The sequence below is a fragment of the Phocoena phocoena genome, chromosome 6, assembly GCF_963924675.1.
Source record: "Phocoena phocoena chromosome 6, mPhoPho1.1, whole genome shotgun sequence".
Lineage (NCBI taxonomy): Eukaryota > Metazoa > Chordata > Mammalia > Artiodactyla > Phocoenidae > Phocoena > Phocoena phocoena.
The window spans coordinates 83,576,316-83,597,489 of NC_089224.1; the positions used below are offsets into that span (position 1 = coordinate 83,576,316).

The 21,174-nt window shown below is 37.3% G+C and overlaps 1 protein-coding gene across 1 annotated transcript in view; it reads left to right on the top strand.

Moving 5' to 3' along the window:
* The first annotated feature begins 6,461 nt into the window (after nt 1-6,461).
* STX17 (syntaxin 17) overlaps nt 6,462-21,174 on the top strand; it is a 97,750-nt gene continuing 83,037 nt past the window's right edge. The window contains exons 1-2 of the mRNA XM_065879269.1: nt 6,462-6,471; nt 15,068-15,253. Coding sequence (XP_065735341.1) covers nt 15,095-15,253 — 159 coding nt within the window. The 5' untranslated portion in view covers nt 6,462-6,471; nt 15,068-15,094. The remainder of the gene's footprint in view (nt 6,472-15,067; nt 15,254-21,174) is intronic.

Genomic DNA, 21,174 nt, shown 5'->3' on the forward strand with positions numbered 1-21,174 from the left:
TTCTGTTCTTTTTTTTTTTTTTCCTTTGCATTTTAGTTTGGGCAGTTTCTATTGCTATATCTTCACACACACTCATTCTTTCCTTGGGACCATGTCCAGTCTACTGAAAAGCCCATCAAAGGTGTTCTTCATCTTCATTAGAGTGTTTCTCGTTCTCGGCATTTCCTTTTGATTCTTTCTTAGAGTTTCCATCTCTCTCCTTCCATTACCCATCTGTTCTTGTATGTTGTCAATTTTTTCCATTAGACTCCTTACCATATTAATCACAGTTATTTTAAATTCCCTGTCTAATAATTACAAAAATCTATGTCATATCTGAGTCTGATTCTGATCCATGTTTTGTTTCTTTAGACAGTGCCTTTACTTGTCTGTTAATAGGCCTTGTAATTTTTTGTTGAAAGCCAAACATGTTGTATCAGGTAGTGGGAACTGAGGTGAACAGGCTTTTGGTGTGAGGTTTTACATTAATCTGGCTAGGAACTGGGCTGTGTCTAATGTTTGCAGTAGGTATAAGAGGCTTCAATTTCCTCTAGCATCCTTGTCGTCTGGATTCTCCTAAAAACTCCTTACATAGAGACTGCACCTTGAAGTTCTTTCAGTTCTAATCCGTTGTGATTATTCTGAAGACCTGTAGGTATTGTGCTAAGGTGTAGGGGGAGCAGAAGCATTCAATAATTATGATTTACCTATGATTAATTTTCAGTCTTTCAGTGGCCTTGTGTCTTTGGGCTTTGACCTTCACAAGTGTTTCTCAGCCACTTCACTGCCTTAGGAGAGACAGGAAGTCTAGAAGGGGCTGGAGTTGGGTAATGCAACCCTCTCTCAGCACCTCCACTCCCCGCCCCCCCCCCCCCCCACCATTCATCTCTGGCTATGTAGGCCTTTGTTATAGAGAAGGCTCCATATATTTCAACATAGTTTATTTTCTCCTCCTCTGCCAGAAACATGAGTTTTTTTTCTTGGCTCTTCACCATAAGAACCTGGTGAGATTCCTGGAGGTAAAGCTCATGAATGTATGCAGTTCCCTGCCTAAGACTGCAGGCCCCAAGAGTTTCTCACTCTCACACTAGTCCACACTCCACCTCCAAGGATTTGTCAAAGTTATCACGTAAATGTTTCCACCAGCTTAAGGCTCCAGGGACTTCTGTTTCAGATAAGCTAACGTTAGTTGCAATTCTTTGTATTTGCCGGTCTCTCCAGATTTCGGGGAGAGGGGCAGTTTGCCCTGAAAGTCAATTCTTTTATGAGTCAAAGAAAGGTAATTTACTTTAAGTTTGTTGATCTTTTTTCTTGTTGTACGGATGGGGGTGATGACCTTCAAGTTCTTTACAAGTCAGAGCTGAAACTGGAAGCCCTCAGAACTCTGTAAAAACAAATTTAAATAGTGCTTTGTCATTTATCCAATTATTCATTTATTACAGGTACAAGGTATTGAACTAGAATCTATAGGTGGATACTGAGATAAGCAAACATGGAGCCGGTCCTCAGGAAGCTTATATTCTAACGTGGGATGGTACAAGACAGCTTCTCAACCCCTGTGCTTGACTGTGTCCTAGGTGTGTCCCAGCTCCCAGTGCAACTGAGCCAGTGGCAGAGGCTGAGAACAGCTTTCTCTCTCAGTTTTGCTTTACAAATATCATTTTCTGTTTATGTCATGACAAGGAAAAGGGTGAAAAACACTGGAGGTGGCAACAAAACACACACCAAATTACTATAATAAAATGCAGACAGTGATGCATCAAAAAAGATCGGATTATTAAGGTGGGTGTTTATAGAGGAGGGAGGCATTAAATCTAGAAATTCTAGAAAACTTACAAGAGGTCACATTTGGAGTGAGCATGGGAAGATGAGTAGGATTTGAATGTGCAGAGAGGGAGGGGCAATGATGGAGAATATTCCAGGTGTAAGGCACAGGTAGGATTGGGAATAGGATTGGGATGAAGAATACTGAGTTCAATTGGGTTAGAGCAGAGGATGAGTGAAGAGGAATAATGGGAGCTAAAGTCAGAAAGAAAGGTTGGGTGCATGTGGAATATATCAACTTGCACATTTGTATATTTATCATGTGATATTAATTGATATTCATGACAATTCTAAGGTACTACAAAATTCAAGGTGCCTTGTAAATTGACAAAGTTTAAACAATATTTAGTAAGATTCTAATGCTAAGTAAGTTTACTGTATTTTAGTTGCAAGCATAGTATGAAGTTGCATCTTTTGTTGAAAGTGAGTTGGATGGTAAGGGGTGTGGGTATGAATTAAAGTCATTGATAAAGCAAAAATTACCATGTTAAAAGTACTCTTGAAAATTGCTTAAACTGCCCATAAGGTCTTTTTTTTTTTTTTTTTTTTTTTTTTTTGGCGGTATGCGGGCCTCTCACTGTTGTGGCCTCTCCCGTTGCGGAGCACAGGCTCCGGACACGCAGGCTCAGCAGCCATGGCTCACGGGCCCAGCCGCTCCACAGCATGTGGGATCTTCCCAGACCAGGGCACGAACCCGTGTCTGCTGCATCGGTAGGCAGACTCTCAACCACTGCACCACCAGGGAAGCCCACCCATAAAGTCTTTTAAGCATGGTTTTATAAATACTACCTTGTGCAATAACTGTTGGGAGCACTAAGTTCTGAGAATTATTAAGATATTTAAAAGAACAAAAAGGTGGGGAAGGAGTCTTTAGAGAGATGTCGGGGCATTTAAGCTATTCTACGTGTTAAATGGTTATCAAATTCCTAAGTAGTGAATGGTTGATAAGCAGAGAATTCTAGTGTTACTGTTTGCCTGCAGAGTTCACTCCTTTTGGTTTGATGTAAGGTCTCTATAATCTTAATATATATGAACAGATTGTTTGGTAATGACGTATGTGTGTGGTGGCAGGAGCCACTAAAGCAGAAAGTGGAAAGGTTTAAGTACTAAAGCCAGGGAACACTATGTGTAAGTTTAAAATGATATCATAAGATAATAGAAACAAATGGAATTTTGTGTTGATAACAGAACTCTCTTGATTGAAAGTAGAAGTTCACTTGAGCTAGTTTAAGCAATTAAAGAAAATGCAGGGTGAGAGCTGAGGTAGGGTGGGGGATTAGGAGGCTTTGGGGTTTAACCAGACCTAAGTGGTTAATGCTAAGCCACTCTAGGGTTAAGCTAAGCCTCAGGAATGAGCTGGAACCAGGAATTTTAATGTGCTGCAAACTCTGTTTCTTTTTTGTACATCTAATCATTCTCACCTACCTCTCTTTCTATCATGGCTTTTAATTTTATATTCTAAAAGTTGAAGGTCTCTAATAAGGGTAGGGATTACTGCTGCTATTTCACCACTATTTCAGAGACAGGTAGTAGAGAGAAATGCTATTAAAGGAAGTATATATTCCTTGTCTACTAAGAGGTTTTATTTGTTTTAAATCAAGAATTACTAGCTCTTTATTTTCCTTTTTTATTATGGTGTAACTCACACAAAGTATATACACAACTCTTAGGTGTACAGCTCGATGAGTTTTCACATATGTAATCACAACGGTTCAATACACAGAAACTTTCCAGCGCCCCAGAAAGCTACTTATGCTCTCTCCCAGTTAATCCCACATTAAAGGTAACCACTATTATCACTTTATTTTTAACCTTTCTTCATCTCAGTTCACAAGATTGTTGGAATGTTAGAATGCACAAAGATAGAATGCATTCAGAACTGCAGTAGATATTTCAATAGTTCATATGCTAGAGAAAGAACTTAGTGAAGGTAGTGGCTTTACATATTTTTTTGAACATGACCTACAGTAAAAAAACCAAAAAACCAAAAACAAAACCCCACATTTTTTAACAACATGGCCTAGGATATACATACAATCATCTCTCCACAATTTCAAGTGGGATCATGAGCAGCATGGCTTCCTCTGATTCAAGGGTCTATGGAGTCAAAAACACAGCCACCAGGAGCTCTGCTGTGAGCATCTTCTCCATTCAAGAAACAAGCCATATTAAAGCTAGAATCCTAGTCCCAATCTCAGATTCCTGGAACAGGTATCTTATTGTTCCAGCTTGGGTCAGGGGTCTGCGGCTGGACCAATTCACTATGTTCAGGAGCATGGGTTCATGCCTGTGTAAAACGGCTGCCAGAGCCTCATAACTGATAGCCTGCAGATCCAGTGGGGAGAAGCAGTTCCCAGAAGAGGAATGGACCAGGAAGACAACCTAGGAGGTCTATATTATTGCACCAAATCTGAATTTGATTCTCAGGTTCTCCATATACTTGCTCTATAATACTGGAAAATTATGTCTTAATTCATAGAGTGAATATATATTGTTTCCTTAGCCTGTTCCAAGAATGTGCTACTTTCTAAGCAAATGATAATATACACCTTTCCTCAAGAAAGAGCCTTATTCAGGTATAACTGATATACCATAAACAATATCCATATTTAAAGTGTATAATTTGGTAAGTTTTAACATATATATACACCCATGCAACCAGTACCACAAGCAAGATGATGAACATATCCATTATCCCGAGTTTCCTCGTGCCTCTTGGAAATCCCTCCCTTCACCCCTACTCCATTTAGCTATTATTCTTAATTCTTCAGATAGCTCCCACAATTCCTTACAGACACAAATTAGATTCTGCTATTTGAAAGTGATCTTTTCTCCCATTACAATTTTAAGTAGGTGATCGCTGTTTAGGAAAGCTATTGCTCTAGCCATTTTACTGAACGTGTTTCAATTCATTCCTTGGGTTTTCCAAGTAAGCGATCATAATATCCAAAAAGAATATTTTTCTTTTTCTCCATTTATTTATTTATTACTGTTTGTTTTGTTTGGCCTTCCTGGTTCAGTTAGGACCTCAGGAAAATGTTGGCTAGTAGCAGCAGACCTGCTCCTAACAATTTCACTGCCCAGGCAAGAGTACAAAAAGAGGTCCACACACCATATATCTAAATATTTAAAGATTATAAAGCTAACAAACTGTTAGATTAAAACGTTCTATTTAGCTACCTTGAACACACCTAACTTATAGCAAACATATGTATAATAACCTAGAAGGCTAGGTTCAAGTTTAGAATCCTTGAGTGTCACATCTCCCTAGTGTACTTGAGGTAGATTTTTTCAGAGCTTAACTTGAATGACCTTTACTTCAAAAGCTCTCGTTTTGGGGCTTCCCTGGTGGTGCAGTGGTTGAGAGTCCGCCTGCCGATGCAGGGGGCGCGGGTTCGTGACCCCGCGGCATGGGCCCGTGAGCCATGGCTGCTGAGCCTGCACGTCCGGAGCCTGCGCGTCCGGAGCCTGTGCTCCGCAACGGCAGAGGCCACAACAGTAAGCCCTTGTCTTGCATAAAAAATTTTTTCCCATGGTATTGGCTAATACTTTAATTTTTCTCCTTAGAATTAAAATCTTATAAACACCTCATTCCTAGAGTAAAAGAAATCAGCACTCATTATACTCACAAAGAAAATCCAAAACGCTTAGCAGATTTTATGCTTTATTTTAGAAATTACCTTTCAAGGCAATTCTTACAGACCCCTAATATTCATTGGCCCACAATTTCTACCCCTACTCCCACTCCACTGGAAGACCCTAAGAGCTGAGTTTCCTTAGCTATGGCTTGAATATCCTTATGACTTCTAAGGATAGTACCATCAGTGGATACGTTCTGAGCAAGTCATCTGAATATTCACAAACGCATATTAAAAAGGCTGGATCTGGAAGTCAGGCCATCCAGGGAGGAGGACTTGTGACCTGGACAGGGCTTCAAAGCCAACCAACTGCTTGTTCATTGGTATCAGCTGGAAGAACTTGAAAAGGGAATTAGGAAACCCAGTTGAAGTTCCAGCTGTGTCACTACATGGCTGAACTGCTAGTGAGTCACTAGAACTCTTTGTTGAGGCTTAGCATCATTATCTATAAAATTGGGATAAGGATACTGGCACTGGGTTGACACTGGTTCAACCCGTTTTTGGGAAAAAGCACAACTTGTCTGAGTTTCAGTTTCTGTGCCTGTTACAATTAAGACTTGTGCCGTCTACCTCAGAGGGGGGTGTAGATGGAGAAGGCACAACCTCTGTGAGCTTCAGTTTCTACAGGTGTAAAGAGGTAAGAACACCCGGCCAGCCCACCAATAAAATTCCTAGAAGAACAGAGGAAAATGGACAAAAAAGTTGCAAAATGTAGTGGGCTATACAGATGTGAATTGTCTCACACTTAAAACTCAACGAACTGACAGACTTAAAGAGCATTTGTGCGTCTCCTTCCTCTTGGCTCCCTTGTTACAACCCCACAACATAAATCAATACCACTTAGTAAGACGGTCCAGAGCCGCGACCGCGTCTGTACACACAGAGGCGCCAGCCACACCCCTCGAGGCCGGAACTGGGCGGGAGGGGGCGTGGCGCAGCCCAGCCCGCCTATCGCGACGCCCCGTCCCGTCGCGCCCGCGCCCGCGCCTGCGCCGTGCGTACCCACCGGCCTCGAACGTCCCGGCGGGAGGTAAGGGGATCGCGATAGGCCCCCACGGGGGCGTAAGGCCCTGGCTGGCGTCGTGGGCCGGGTGCCAGCCCCGCGCGCGGGAGGGGCGCCCCGCAGGAAGCAGGGCATCAGGTTTTAAGTGCGAACGCTGTGGGAGTTCTTCTCGGCTTGAAGAAGTGGTGGTTTCGGTTTTGGAGGTGCTTTCGAAGCGGGTATAGGGAGGCGGCCGACCGGGCGAGCTTGACGGCCTCCCGGGGTCTCAGGGTGGAAAAGTTTACTTCGTCTGCCCTGCGTGTGACGCACCGTGGGTCTTAGGTCATCAGGGTCGCCGGCGTCTCGGTCTGGAGAGGGTCCCGCGCACCCGTTCGGGGGCTGGGGTGGGGGGAGGTGGCGTTTGGTTTATGTGGCCCAGGTGCGCGGTGGGTGACGCTGCGAGGGATGACGCGAGGCTCGAGGGTGTTTAGGGGAGGTCCTGGGGCGCGAGGGGGGAGCCTCCTGTCAGCCATACCAGGGAGGGTGGTTCGCAGAAGGCCCCACGTCTGTCTCCCCTTTTTTTACAATTCGGAATCGGAGGCTCAGAGAGCAGACCGTACGGTAGGTAGGTCCGAGGGCCTTGACTTTTCTTTCCAAATTCAGTACCCCTTGCCCCAGTGAGAAACACGGGGCGACGTGCCTGAGGGAATTCGGTGCCCCAGGTGTGGGGAAATGTGGAAAGGTGTTCATAACGTTTTTGGAAGGGGGCGTTGCCAGCGGTATTGGACTTTTCATGAGAAATGGGGCTGTTCACTTATAAATAACCTTAAGTAATTTGGTTAACCTCCCAGTACTTTTTCCTTATTGGAAACGTGAGTAGTATGGTACTCAGCTGGTAATAGTTGTAAGCACTAAAGGTAGTTTGTAAAGCACCTGGCACCCGCCCCGCCCACCCCAAGTGTTAGTGCAGTGAATATGATTGCAATTCTTTGACCTCAAAATATTTGTCCTGTCTTATGGGAAACATCAGTTTACACATTATTTTAAGAGACTTTTTATTTTGAAATATTTTACAATTACAGAAAAGTTACAAAAGTAATACAGAGTTCTCTACAATTTCCTTTAATGTTAACGTCTTACATAACTATAATGCAATTATCAAAAGTAAGAAATTAACTTCAGCACAACGCTGTTAACTAAATCACCAACTTTCTTCAGATTTCATCGTTTTTTATACTAAAGTCCTTTTTCTGTTCCTTGATTCAATCTAAGATCCCACGTTGCATTTAGTTGGCATGGCTCCTGAATCTTCTCCAGTCTGTGACAACTTCTAAGTCTCTTCCTGTCTTTCATGACCGTTACACTTTGGAAGAGTCCTGTTAGTTATTTTGTAGAGTGTCCTTCAATTGGGTTTTGTCTGATGTTTTCTCAAGATTAGATTAAGGTTGTGTACTTTTGTTGATACCACAGAAGTGTATATGCCCTTCTCAGTAGTTCATCATATGAGGGGTACATTATATGACACACTGCATTTGATATTGCTCTTGATCACTTGGTTAAGGTGGTGTCGGCTGGGATTCTCTAATGTAAAGTAACTATTTTTCCCTTTGTAATTAATCAGTATCTTGGGGGAGAACTACTTTTAAACAATGCAAATATTCCTGTTTCTCCTCAAACTTTAATTTGTTGATTTTAGCATCCATTGATGATCTTGCCTTCAGTAATTATTACTGTAATGTTCTAATGGTGGTTTTCTGTTTCCCTCATTCCTTCGTAATTTACTAATTGGAGTTTTTCTGTAAGGAAGAGCTGCATCTTCATCCCATTTATTTATTTATTAATTTTTTGTATCTGTATGGACTCATTTATTTTTCTATTGGTTATTTTCCTACACTTTCGTTATTTGTTTTATGTCTCAGATTGTTCCAGCTTCGTCCATTTCAAGTTTTTTCAGGTTGCTTCCTGTGCCCTTTTTATAGGCTCTCATCCTTTTTTGAGAACTTCCTTGCTTTTTGGATGCTCCAAGCTTCTCTTGCATTTTCCCTGCCCTGGAATCCACCATTTCTCCAAAGACCCCTGCTTTCTTTGTTTGGAGAGTAGTATTTAAACACCAAGGATCTGGGCGCTAGGTGTGCTCATTGCTGCTGGGTTATCATTACTTCCAGTGCCTGGCAGAAGACATCTTAGAAGCGTGTGTGTGTGTGTGTGTGTGTGAGTGTATGTATATATTTCTAGCTGTATATACAGTTGTCCCTTGGTATCCACAGAGAATGGTTCTAGGACCTGCAGTGGATAGCAAAACCCGAAGCCACTTAGGTCACATAGTTGGCCCTTTGTATCTGCGGTTCCATATCCACGGATTCAACTCACTGTGGATCATGTAGTATTTATTGAAAAAAATTCACTGTAAGTGGACCCTCTCAGTTCAAATCCATATTGTTCAAGGGTCAACTGTAAATCCATATATTTCATGGAGATACAGGCACACATATGTGTATATTCATGCATCTGCAAAGGTTTATATTTATTTTTGTGTTTATCTGTATATATATATATATATATATATACACACATGTATTTTAGATATATGTCTGTATATATATATATATTTTTTTTTTCTAAACTAAAGTTTATCCTGATACTTCTGTTTCTAATACAGTACCACAGGGTTCATTCTAGTCTTGCCTCTTACTTGTAACTTCTTTCTTCAACAGTGAGAAATCTGGCTTTTGTGTTCTACAAAATATTTCCTTATTTGTTCAGTCCTAGTATACACATAAAGTAATTTCAGGATTTCTAACCCATAGTCCTATGAGAAACAAATTTACTAACTAGAGTACAGTATAGTTGTGTGTAATTCTTTTTGTCTTTAGCCTTATAGTATCCAGTTTAGTATATAGGATCCCATATCTAGACACTAGTATCGAGTATCCAGCATCTGTTTTCCAAAGTTACCTAGATTAGTTATTTTCTTCCCCTACTTCTTTCATTGTGGTTATGTTGTTCATTTGTAATACAGTTAATTTTATTTTTTATAGTTTGTATTTCATTTTGGGTTCCCCCACATCTCGTTGTTTTTGTTTTTTAATATACAAAAATGCACCTTTTGTGGTGTACAGTTCTGTGAATTTTGATAAATGCATATAATTGTTTATCCACCACCATTCTCATGATACAAACAATTCTGTCGCCCCAAATATTCCATTACACTAGAAAAATAAAGTTAAAAGTAATACAACAACTTTACAGAAGTTTGAGAAATTAGGCATTTTTGTGTGTTTTCTCTTGTTTTTTCATAGACATATTTTAAATACCTGTGATGTTAATGTAAATGTATTTTTTAATCCTATGTTTGAATTATATCAGAAATAATTCCCAGTTTTCTGTCTTAAAAATCAAGAAATGCTGAAATACATTTTCAACTGATTATTTAATCACACTTTTAAACCACAATTTCTATATTGAATTACGAACTTCCCTTAATAGCTTATAAACGTTATTTGAGCTATTTTATGATCAGAGGCACTGTTGGATGACTTTGTTTCAGTAACATCATACTTTAATGCAACTATTTGAATGTTGTGTTCCCTTCTTAGTTTTATATGGGTAATTTATTATGATTTTATAGAAATGGAAATGGTGGAGAGAAAAAAAAATACTCTCTAGAAGTAGACCAAGAGTTGGGAAAGTCTTGGGAGGGTCTTAGGCCAGAATGTCTTCCCCTAGAGATGGCCCTTGTGAGGCAGCAGCTTATTCCTTGAGCACAAAAAGCTAAGGGGCAGAGTCATGCACTCTGACCTGGAAATATTACTTTTTGAATTCAAAAAAGAGAGCTATCATCATAGCATAGGGGAGCAGTGAAAACAAGCCAAATAGTCAATAATTGGGGTTTGTCAAGTACACCATAAACTGATTAGTGGAAGAGAAGGCAGAATCATTTGAGTTGTATCTCAAATGATACACAAAGTTGAGAGGTAGATGGGATATAAAAGAGCATCTAGACAGAGGGAGCACCTTGCAAGCCAAAAGCAGAGATTGGATGATGATATTTCAGTAGGTTGGGTGGATTACTTATGAACATTTTATTTTCTTGTTCAGATAATAGGGAACCTTAGAAGTTTTTATTCAGAGGAGGAGCATGTTGCCTTTGGTGTTTTAGATATATTCTTTGGTGGTAATCTATGGGGAAAAATTGGAGAGGGGAAAGAGTCTAAACACAGGCCAAATAAGACACTTGTAATGTGCTATGCGTATTGTGCTGTTTGACTAGAGTGATAGGATTAGAAATAGTGTAGAAGAGACATGTGAAGAAATGTTTTAGTTCCATTAGCATCTGTTGAATACCAGGTATGTTAAAAAACATTTTGATAGGAATAGTAATAGATATAAAGATAGCTTCTTATATAATCTGCATAGTGGAAGAAAACACAAGAGGCAATGTGACAAACTGGGAACATTAGTGTTAGGGAAATATTGATAATTTATGAGACTATTATATGTTAATATAATAAGAGAAAGATAGTTGCTGTAGCACGAGCAGGCAATTGATGAAAGAAGAAATGCAAATAGAGAATAAGGCAATCTCATTAGTAATATAAAGAATGCAAAATAAAACAATAATGAGATATCATTTTTGTCACCAGTTGAATGTCTTAAGAATGATAATATCAGGTATTGGTTGGAGTATGGATAAATGGACATTTTAAAGTTTTTTAAATTAAAGTATAGTTGACATACAATACTGTATTTATCTCCAGTATACAACATAATGATTTGACATTTTTATACATTATGAATTTATCACCATGATGTCTAGTAACCATCTATCATCCTACAAAGTCATTACAATATTATCAACTATATTCCGTATGCTGTACCTTACATCTCTGTGAGTTGTTTATTTTATAACTGGAAATGTGCACCCCTTACACCCCTTCACGCATTTCACTCACCATGCCGCCTCCGTTCTGGTGACCACCAGATTATTCTCTGTATCTGTGGATCTGTTTCTGTTCTGTTTTGTTTTTTAAATTCCACGTGTACATGAAATCATACGGCATTTGTCTTTCTTTGGCTTATTTCACTTAGCATAATACCCTCTAGGTCCATCCATGTTGTTGCAAATGGCAAGATTTCATTCTTTTTTATGGCTGAGTAATAGTCCATTGTGTGTGTGTGTGTGTGTGTGTGTGTGTGTGTGTGTGTGTGTGTGTTTATGTATGTATGTATATGTATTACATCTTCTTTAGCCATTCATCTATCTTTGAGCACTTAAAGGTTGCTTCCATATCTTGCTAATGTGAATAATGCTCTATGAACATAGGGGTGTATATATCTTTTCAGCTAGTGTTTTCATTTTCTTCAGATAAATACCAGAATTAGAATTGGTGGATCATATGATAGTTCTGTTTTTAATTTTTTGAGGAACCTCCGTACTGTTTTTCATAGTGGTTGCACCAGTTTACATTCCCACCACATGCATGTGGGTTCCCTTTTCTCCACATCCTTGCCAGCAACCAACACTTGAAATTTCTTGTCTTTTTGATGATAGCCATTCTGACAGGTGTGAGGTGATAGCTCATTGTGGTTTTGATTTGCATTTTCCTGATGATTAGAGATGTTGATCATCGTTTCATGTGTCTGTTTCCCATCTGTCTGTCTTTCCTGGAAAAATGTTCAGATCCTCTACCCAGATTTTGATTGGATTGTTTATTTTTTTGATACTGAGTTGTGTGAATTCTTTGTATATTTTGAATATTAATGCCTTATCAGATATATCATTTCCAAATATTTTTCTCATTTAATAGGTTACCTTTTTGTTTTGTTGATGGGTTCCTTCACTGAGAAAGCTTTTTATTTTGATGTAGTCCTATTTCTTTGTTTGCTTTTGTTGCCCTTGCCTGAGGAGACAGATCCAAAAACATATTGTTAAGACCAGTGTCAAAGAGTATACTGCCTATGTTTTCTTCTAGGAGTTTTATGGCTTCGGGTCTCACATTTAAGTCTTTAATCCAGATAAGTGGACATTTTGATATGTTGCTAGTGGGAATGTAAATAGGCACAGCCTTTTTTGGGACATTTAGAATCAGAAGCCTTAAAAAATGTATGTACCTATTAATTCTATTTCCAGGTATTTACTTTAAATAAATAATCATAGATGGTAGTATGGATTTGTGTGAAAGAAGAGTAATTACACTGTGGTTTAGTTTATAACAGTGGAAAATTGGAAACATCCTGAGTGGCCAACATTAGATGATTAAATTATCGAACATCTGTACAATGTGATACCATGCTGCTATAAAAATACATTATAGAAAAATAATAATTTACATGGAAACATTTTTATTATATTTGATCAGGTTATTCACAATAAATCTTTTATTTGTTCTTCATTGCTTCCTTTATTCACCCAGTAACAGTATACTTTATTATATTTTTTTGCTCCTTGCCATTCCTTTCTTTTGGGTTTATTTTCTTTATTGTTAAAGCATGCCTTTTAGTAGTTCTTTTAATGAAGGACTTGGTAATAAACTCAGTCTTTGTATGTCTGAAAATGATTATTTTACCTTCACTTCTGAATAATAATTAACCTGGGTATATACCAACTCAGCACTTTGAAGATATTCCTATCTTTTGATATGTTGCTTTGATGAAAAGTTTACTGCTTTTGTTGTTTTAGTTTATCTGTCTTTTATCTCCGGTTTGCTTTTTAAGATATTTTTTCTTTGTCCCTAATATTCTGAAATTTCCCTTCCATGTGTTTAGGTAAATTTGTTTTTTATTTATGCTACTTAGTGTTTATGTGCATTTTCAGTTTGAGGCTTTACATCTTAATTCTCAGCATATTCTCTTTGAATAGTGCCTTTTTGCCATTTTATTTATTCTTTCCTTATGGGACTCCTACTTGTTATTGAGCTTGTCATTTTATCCTTAATGTTGCTTATCTTCTTTTTATGTGTCCTTATTCCTCTGTGTTCATACTGATAGCTTCCAATCAATAATTGTCTTTTCAGCTACAAAATTTACTGTTTAACCCATCTTTGGAGGTTTTTATTTGTAGAATTTTTACTTGGTTTATTTTCAGATTGACCTGTTACTGTTTCATAATATTATCTAATTTTTTTTAAGATTCTGTTTATTTCTTTATATCTTTATTTTGAAATGTACCTATTTTAATTTTATTTTTAGGTTACTTTATTATCTCTAGTCCCTTAGCTGTAAATTTTCCCATTTTGTTGGGTCTGTGGACCAATCTTTTGGCGGTGAACTTCCCCATCATCTCTAATTCCCACTAACTACTGTAGCTGTTAGACTCTTTATTTTTGGTGTCTGGAGATTTTCCTTTTTTGCTTTCAAGCTTAGATTAACTGTAAAGACCAAGTTACTGGTAGATGAGATAATCTGTATAACCAACACTTCAAGATTTTCAACTGTGAAAGAGAGAAACAACATTATTTAGAATAATAGTTCTTAATGATTCTGGAGTGATAGAGCTTTTTGATAATTTCTTGAAAGCAAAGGACTCTGTCTTCTGAAATAATTCAAAAATATATTCATAATTTTTTGTAAACAAACATTCAGGAACTCTCAAGTCCCAACCCCCTATCTCTATGGACCCAAGTCTAAGATACCATAACCCAATGGAATTAACATAGTCAACTTATTTTTAATATGGGAGAGGTTATGGCTAATTAGATGGCATGAAAACATGATGTACAACAGTGGTTTTCAAGCTTGCTTAAGCAGTGGAGCCCTTTATTTACAGAAAATCGAATAAGTTCAAATTTATGAAATAGATATAAGTAAATTTTCTCCAACTGAAGCAGGTGTGGGGTCCTGGAGCCTGTCCACTTGATAACCTTTACCATCACCTACCCTGACCCCAAAGACATAACCCTGGACTCTCTGGAGCACTGCTCAAAAAAAAACTACTGGTGAATTAGAAAGAGCATTTGATTGAACTCTCAGGAATACTGGGTTCTTATTCCAGCTCTGTCACTGGTTATGTGTACTGATTGTAGACAATGCTAATCACTTTGTAAGAAAGGGAAGATGCAATTTAAAGGACATCAATGAGAAAAGTTGCATTTTATAATATATTTGAAGTATATAATTACATATGTTATATTAGAAATGGAGTTTTTACAGCAGAAATATTAAGAATGAAATTTTTTCTTCCAATTTTGCCATTTGACACTTTTTTAGAAAACATTATTCACTGTCCAGGATACATTGGGAGATAAAGACTTGAACAGTATACTTCTGGTTTTTTGAAAAAAGTTAGTTAATTATATGCATACATATATATATCCTTATATTAAAAAGCCCTGGAAAGACATACATCAAAATGGAAGTACGGGGGTGGGAGGGGGAAAATGGGAAGAGTAGTTAACTATAGGTGAATGATTGTTGATTTTATTTTATTCTCTTTTTCCTATTTTCTAATCATTCTAAAGTGAATATACATTACCTTTGTAGAGAGAAAAAGATTTTAAAATAAAAGTTTTGTTAAAAAACCAGTCACTGAAGTTCAGCATTAAGTTGAGTATGTGTTTAGAATATATTATAAAATTACCTAATTGTTGGCTTTTAAAAATAATGGAAATTGATTTTTTAAATTCTTAAATAAATATTTCCCTTTTAGGTTTTTCTACATGAGTGGAGAAGGTAGATGTTGCAAGTAGAAGAGATACAACATTTTTTTAGGATGTCTGAAGATGAAGAAAAAGTGAAATTACGCCGTCTTGAACCAGCTATTCAGAAATTTACTAAGATAGTAATCCCAACAGACCTGGAGAGGTTAAGAAAGCACCAGATAAATATTGAGAAGGTGAGTTTTTTTCTTTCTTTCTTTTTTTCCATTTTTTTCTTTTTTTACCACAAGAAACAGTTACATATTCTGATTTATATGTTGTGCATTTCACCTACATTGAGAATATTAGATAAGAGTCTTTTGCTAAAACATCTAGCTCCTGTTGATTTAACAACATTATTCATTTTTTCATCTGGTTTTTCTGTTCTACAAATACCCCTCTCACATTATTCCTTTTTTAGGAAGGGATATAAGAATAGAATCAATGCCTTTTTAGTTATACACAGTGATGAATTGAGCAGTTAATAATTAAAATACAAGCTGTTTGATAGTTGACTATAATGTGAAGGTGGTGGACTTTGGCTAAAGGGCTTCCCTTAATTTCATCCACCCCATGGCAAGTTTTCTGAACTGTGAGTGTGTGTTCCTGTCCTTTTCAGGTGCATGTAGATTTAAGAGGTAAAATCACCATTTGATATGAGGGAATTTCCCAACTTCACTGCTTCCCTTTGAAGAAAGCCCAAAGTTGAGAAGTATCAGCTAGAGGTCAGTTTAAGAGATAGGTAGAAGGAAGAACCAGTCTCAGGGACGGTGGTGGTTTCATAGAACCTGGTCTGGCTAGGATCTGATGGAGTGGTTGTGGCATTTATGGGAACGTCAGGTTTACTGAATACTGAGCATTGATTTGGCAGGTTACCTTGTCTTATTTGCTGTGGGACAGGTCAGTGGTATTTGATCCTTCAGAAGAACCTCCCCCAGTATAAATTTTAAGCTGTGTGGCCCTCCATTAATTTTTTTGGGGGGGCGGGGGGAGGGTAGAAGTGGTCATTAAGCCTTTCAGTATAAATAATATTTATCACCCTCAACTACATACCTTATACAAGTAAGAAGAGTGTCAACTTTTTCTCTCATAGATACCAGCTGTCTTCCTAGTACTTAAGTCTTTTGTTAAAGTATAGAAAATAAGTGCCAAGAAAAATAAGATGAAAATTTCAATGCAAATATGAATAGAATTAAAGATTAATATTTAGTCATCTCAACGTCTTTCTTCTTTATCCATAAGCAATAAGTGTGATGACTTTTAAGGATGGAGGAGTTGTCCGCTAAACTGGTTATTTTTGTCATGAGCAGAAACAAAGTGTTCCATGCTTTGATTAATAAGGAGGGCACTGTAACAATATAGAAATGGAGTTGTTTACTTCTGATTGATCATATCTGTGTTCGATAACGTGTGTGTCAAAGTCCTGAGCTTATGTTGAAGTGCTCAGTTACAAAGATGGTAAGAATTTGGCAAGTGAATTGATTCTGAAAGGAATAAATAGGTGGACTGTGGTCTATTAAGACTCTTTCTTTTATTGTCCTATTTTCCCTTTGGCATTTTCCCTTTGGCAAATTTCCCTTTCCTTGTATTTATTCTATACGAATGTGCTTGCTGTCATTACCCTCAGATCCTAGCCACATGTACCACCCAGTCATCAATGGAAAGGCCAGAACCCTGGGAGAAAGTTGTGGGGATAGAAACAGGTCTATTACTGATTTAATTAGCTGCGTCAGAATTCAGAAGAAAATTATTCCAGAGTTATATAGCTCTTTTTCTGCTGGAACATTTTTCCTTTACCGTTTTCTATAATTTTTACTTACTAAGAAATTTTTAGACAACATCAGAATAATTATAATTTACAATATAGGTGATGCAGTCTGAAGCTAAGCAGTTAAACTCATACTGAGCTATGTTTTATTCCATAATCTTGATCATTCTGTCTCTAGGTTTTCTAGTTTAGTTATGAAAGTAATTTTTTATCTATGTAAGATTGAATAGCATATTTTAATAGATAGTTTATGGCAATGTAAAAACATTTAAAAGCCACACTGTTCACTGTGGACAAAAGAGTTAAGAACTAAGTTTAGACTCCAGGTGTCTAACAGTGCCTCATTTTCAAAAAGGCATGGTTTTCCTGGGAGAAGGGTGTAGAAAGATAAAATATTTATTATGTTAGCCATCAGTCATCCAATATGAATTTAAAAGAAGAAAGTCAGGCTGAAGGGAAATTGAAAGTAAGCCTTAGTGGAGTGATTCTGCAACATCTGAAAACAATGAGAGTAGTGTGCTGTGGACACCTGGGACTATATTCCATAGGTCCTTCAGCATTACGTTTTATTACACATGATAGACTTGATTAGAATGTAATCCTGAAATTTGAAGTGTTAGCATTCAGCTTTCTTGGCTAATATAAAATAGACTTAAGCATAGTTAATAGGAACAATATCATAAGCTTGGAACATAATTTTCTTTGTTTCATTTTATAGGGGTTTGGGGGAAAACTTACTGTGTAACATGTACTGTATTAGTTAGTATATGGTTAAAATGCAAGTGGCAGAAAACCTAAAAATAGCTTATTATATGAGATGGAGGTTTTTTGGTTTTGCTTTTATTTTTAATCTCTCATAGTTTTGGAGGTGGTCTGGGGCTCCAGTGGCAGCTCAACAGTCATTAAAGACTCAGGCTGTTTTTATCTTTCTTTCCAATCCTCAACTTGTTTCTGTCTTACATGTAAAACAGCAGCTCCAGCTCTAGCTATCACATCCACATTCCAACTAAGATGAAAGAACCAGAATCCTATTTTTTCTGAATATGTTCTTTTTTCTCTCAATTCTCTCTTTTTTTTCTTTTAAAGAAAATCCTCCTGTTCTTGTTTTATGGATGCAGTATCATATACTCTCTCTATGGTGGTATTATTATTATATTTTTTAAAGTTTTCTTCTTCCTTTTCTGTGTTTCCTTCCTTCCTCCCCCCTTCCTTTTTCCCCCCTTCCTTCCCCCTTCCTTCCTTCCTCCCTCCCTCCATCCCTCTCTTCCTCTCTTCCTTCCTTCTTTCCCCTTCTTTCCTCCTTCCTTCTTTTCTCTTTTTCCCTTTTCTTTTTTTAAATGTATTCTTCTCTCTCTTTCTCTCTCCTTTTCTTCCTCCCTCCTCCCTCCCTTTCTTCCTCTCCTTCCTTCCTTCCTTTCTTTGTGTCAGTCTACAGTATTTTAGGCTTTCCTTGGCTAGCTGTCGATATTTAAGAGTGCTAATTGGAAGGGGTGTGTGTGTGTGAGAGTGTGTGTGAGAGAGAGAGAGAGAGAGAGAGAGAATGGGTAGCAGAGAGAGAGAGAGAGGGAGAATGGGTAGCAGGGCAGTAGTAGGGGCCTTATTACCTGGAGAGGTGAACAGAGGAGGATCTATTTTGATGGGGAACCACCAGATACTCTCCTGGAGTGTTGTCTTCTGTGATGATAGAGGCAGTCCAGTTGCTTGGGCCTATGGAGAGGACATCTGATAGACTACCTATTCCTTACATAAACTTTCAACTAATCCTTCTGTTTTTAGCCTCACCATACACATCCTTCTGGTTACCTGGTAGCTGGTACCTCTGGTTACTGAATCTTTCTGGAGTAGTGCTATGCATTCATTGGTTTGCTTCTCACTGCCTTTCTCCCCCACCATTCACCCCTTCTGCAGCCCTAGGTTTCAGCTTTCTCTTATCTGCTAAGTTCAGCTGCAACACGTCCATAGTCTTTCCAGCTTCCAAAATTTTGTTAAAATTTCTTGTCTATTGATATCTTCTGTTGTATTCTCATTATTATTGTGAATTTATACCTTTTAAAGTTCTTTACTGTCATTTTAGTTGAGTTTGGGAAAAGAACAGAGATGAATGTGTTCAGTCTGCCAGGTTTAATGAGAAGGGAAATTATTACAGGATATAAATGTATGTTAGCGTTTCATAAGTGTTGGTGTTTGCTGTCTCTTATATTGTTAGCATTGAAAATTATGTAAAAAATTAGCTTTCTAATCTGCAAGAAGTTTACAGTCCAGTTAAGGAAATAAGCTAGGATATGATGGGGCAACATGTAATTAGGTGTGAAAATGAGTGTTCAGGACTGTTCAGGCAGCATGAAGCCTGAACTGTGTGGTACAAAATCAGATATAAGCAATCTTATTGATTTGTTATGTATTGATTTGGTTTCATTTATTTGTTTTCTTAACTTGTGTTTACAGCAAAAACCTTTCCCATTTCTCTTTTTAGTCTGAGAATGTTTTTCAATCTTACAATCACATTTTCCCCCTCATTATTTTTTTCTGATAGACTCCTGATTCAGTTTGCTTTCTCCTGTGTTATAGGATAGGAAAGCCTCAGCACAGGTGGTGAACTCCTCTCCAACTGTTTGGAATAATAGCCTTTAATAATGTAACCTAATTTAGGTTTAACATTGTGTAGCAAGCATAGAAAGTCTGACCTATTTTATTCCTTATTTTTCTTAGAATTTTATTATTTTAAGACATAAGATCATCTATTCAATCTTCATCCAAGACACTAATCTCTTCTACAACTTACTTGACAAGTGAGCAAATAATAATAATAGTAAAGATAGTAGCTGTTGTGTTTATTTGTTGATTGCTCTGTAAAGTTTTTATATATATCATATCATTTAATCCTGAGAACATCCCTATCGGTTACCCTTATTTTTGTCTTCCTTTTTTAGGTGGGGAAGCAGACTTGGAGTGGTTAAATTACTTTCTTGAGATCACTATGCTGATAAATATATTAATCTTCTAATGTTGTGCTTGAAACATAGTGTGTTCTAAGTTTGTTCTTACTCTTTCTTGGTTTTCATTTTCCTCTTAGTCATGTTTGTTGCGGACAGTTCTATTTTATGATGATTTTCCTCAATGAAGAAGGAAGATGTAAAAAAAAAAAATAGAGTTGAATACTTTGGCTTTCCTACATCTATTAGCAACATCCACTCCATTTGTTCACCTTTCAAACTTTGTTTTTTTGTTCAGATCCCAACTTAGTAATGTTCTATGGAACATGCCCTGGTTGATTCCATCCTGGGTCAGATATAAATGCACCATCCTCACACAGCACTCTGCAGTAGACCTTAAGGTTCACCACCCCATGATTGATCTTTAGAGAGTTGTAAAGGTAACATTAAAATCTTTCTCATAGAGTTATTCTGAGGATTGAGATATTATGTTAAGAACCCTTGAATGCAAGGTTGATACTTGGAAATGAGTTACTTATAAGTAAGTTATCATTCCCGGGCAGTCAACATTGGTGCTGTCAGTTAATTGTTTGTAATCATTAGGAGATTCACAGCATTCCTGAGACCCTTTGTGTTTGTTTTGGGTTTTATATTTTTTACACATGGTAGGCACAGTAAGTTGCCTTACATTAGCTACACTATAAGGTAGGTATTATTATTTATCTTTATTACATGAGTAATCCTAAATTTATGGCTTATAATCCTTGGGCCATCTATTAATATTATGTAGCTTTACTTTTAGAGTCTTTGATATTTTCTCTTTTGTTGAGTTTAATAAAATAAATTTATTTGAATTGAATACTTACACTTTTTATCATCTACAATACTGATTATTATCCCACCTAATTAATCCCCCACAAAACCATCATCTTCCTTACGAAAAGTTCTGTTCATTCTGATCACTGAGATATCCTCTGATACTTGGCAAAAGAAGCCTTCATCTACTTTTTCTGCTTCTTTTCTCATCACTCTTCCCATCATACATTATACCACAAACACATTGATCTTACTTCAGTCCTTTGGATTCCACATGTGACTTTACACCTCAGAGTATTCCCAGGTCTTTTTCTCTCCAATTGAAACCTCTTTTTTCCCTACTATGCTTTGTAAATTCAAATAAATCTTTTAAGTGTCAGCATAAAGTTTAAATTAAAGTGCTTTTATACCTTAAACTCCTAAATTCTGAATATTCTCTATGTTATATCATCAACTTCCCTGAACCTCTAGTGAATAACATTATATAATTTTAGAAAATTATTTTTAATAATTATGAGTAGCTTTCATGTTTGTATACTCTAAGCAATATGAAGCAGAATTATTATTGTTATTCAGTTTTGAATCAGAATATTCTGGAAGA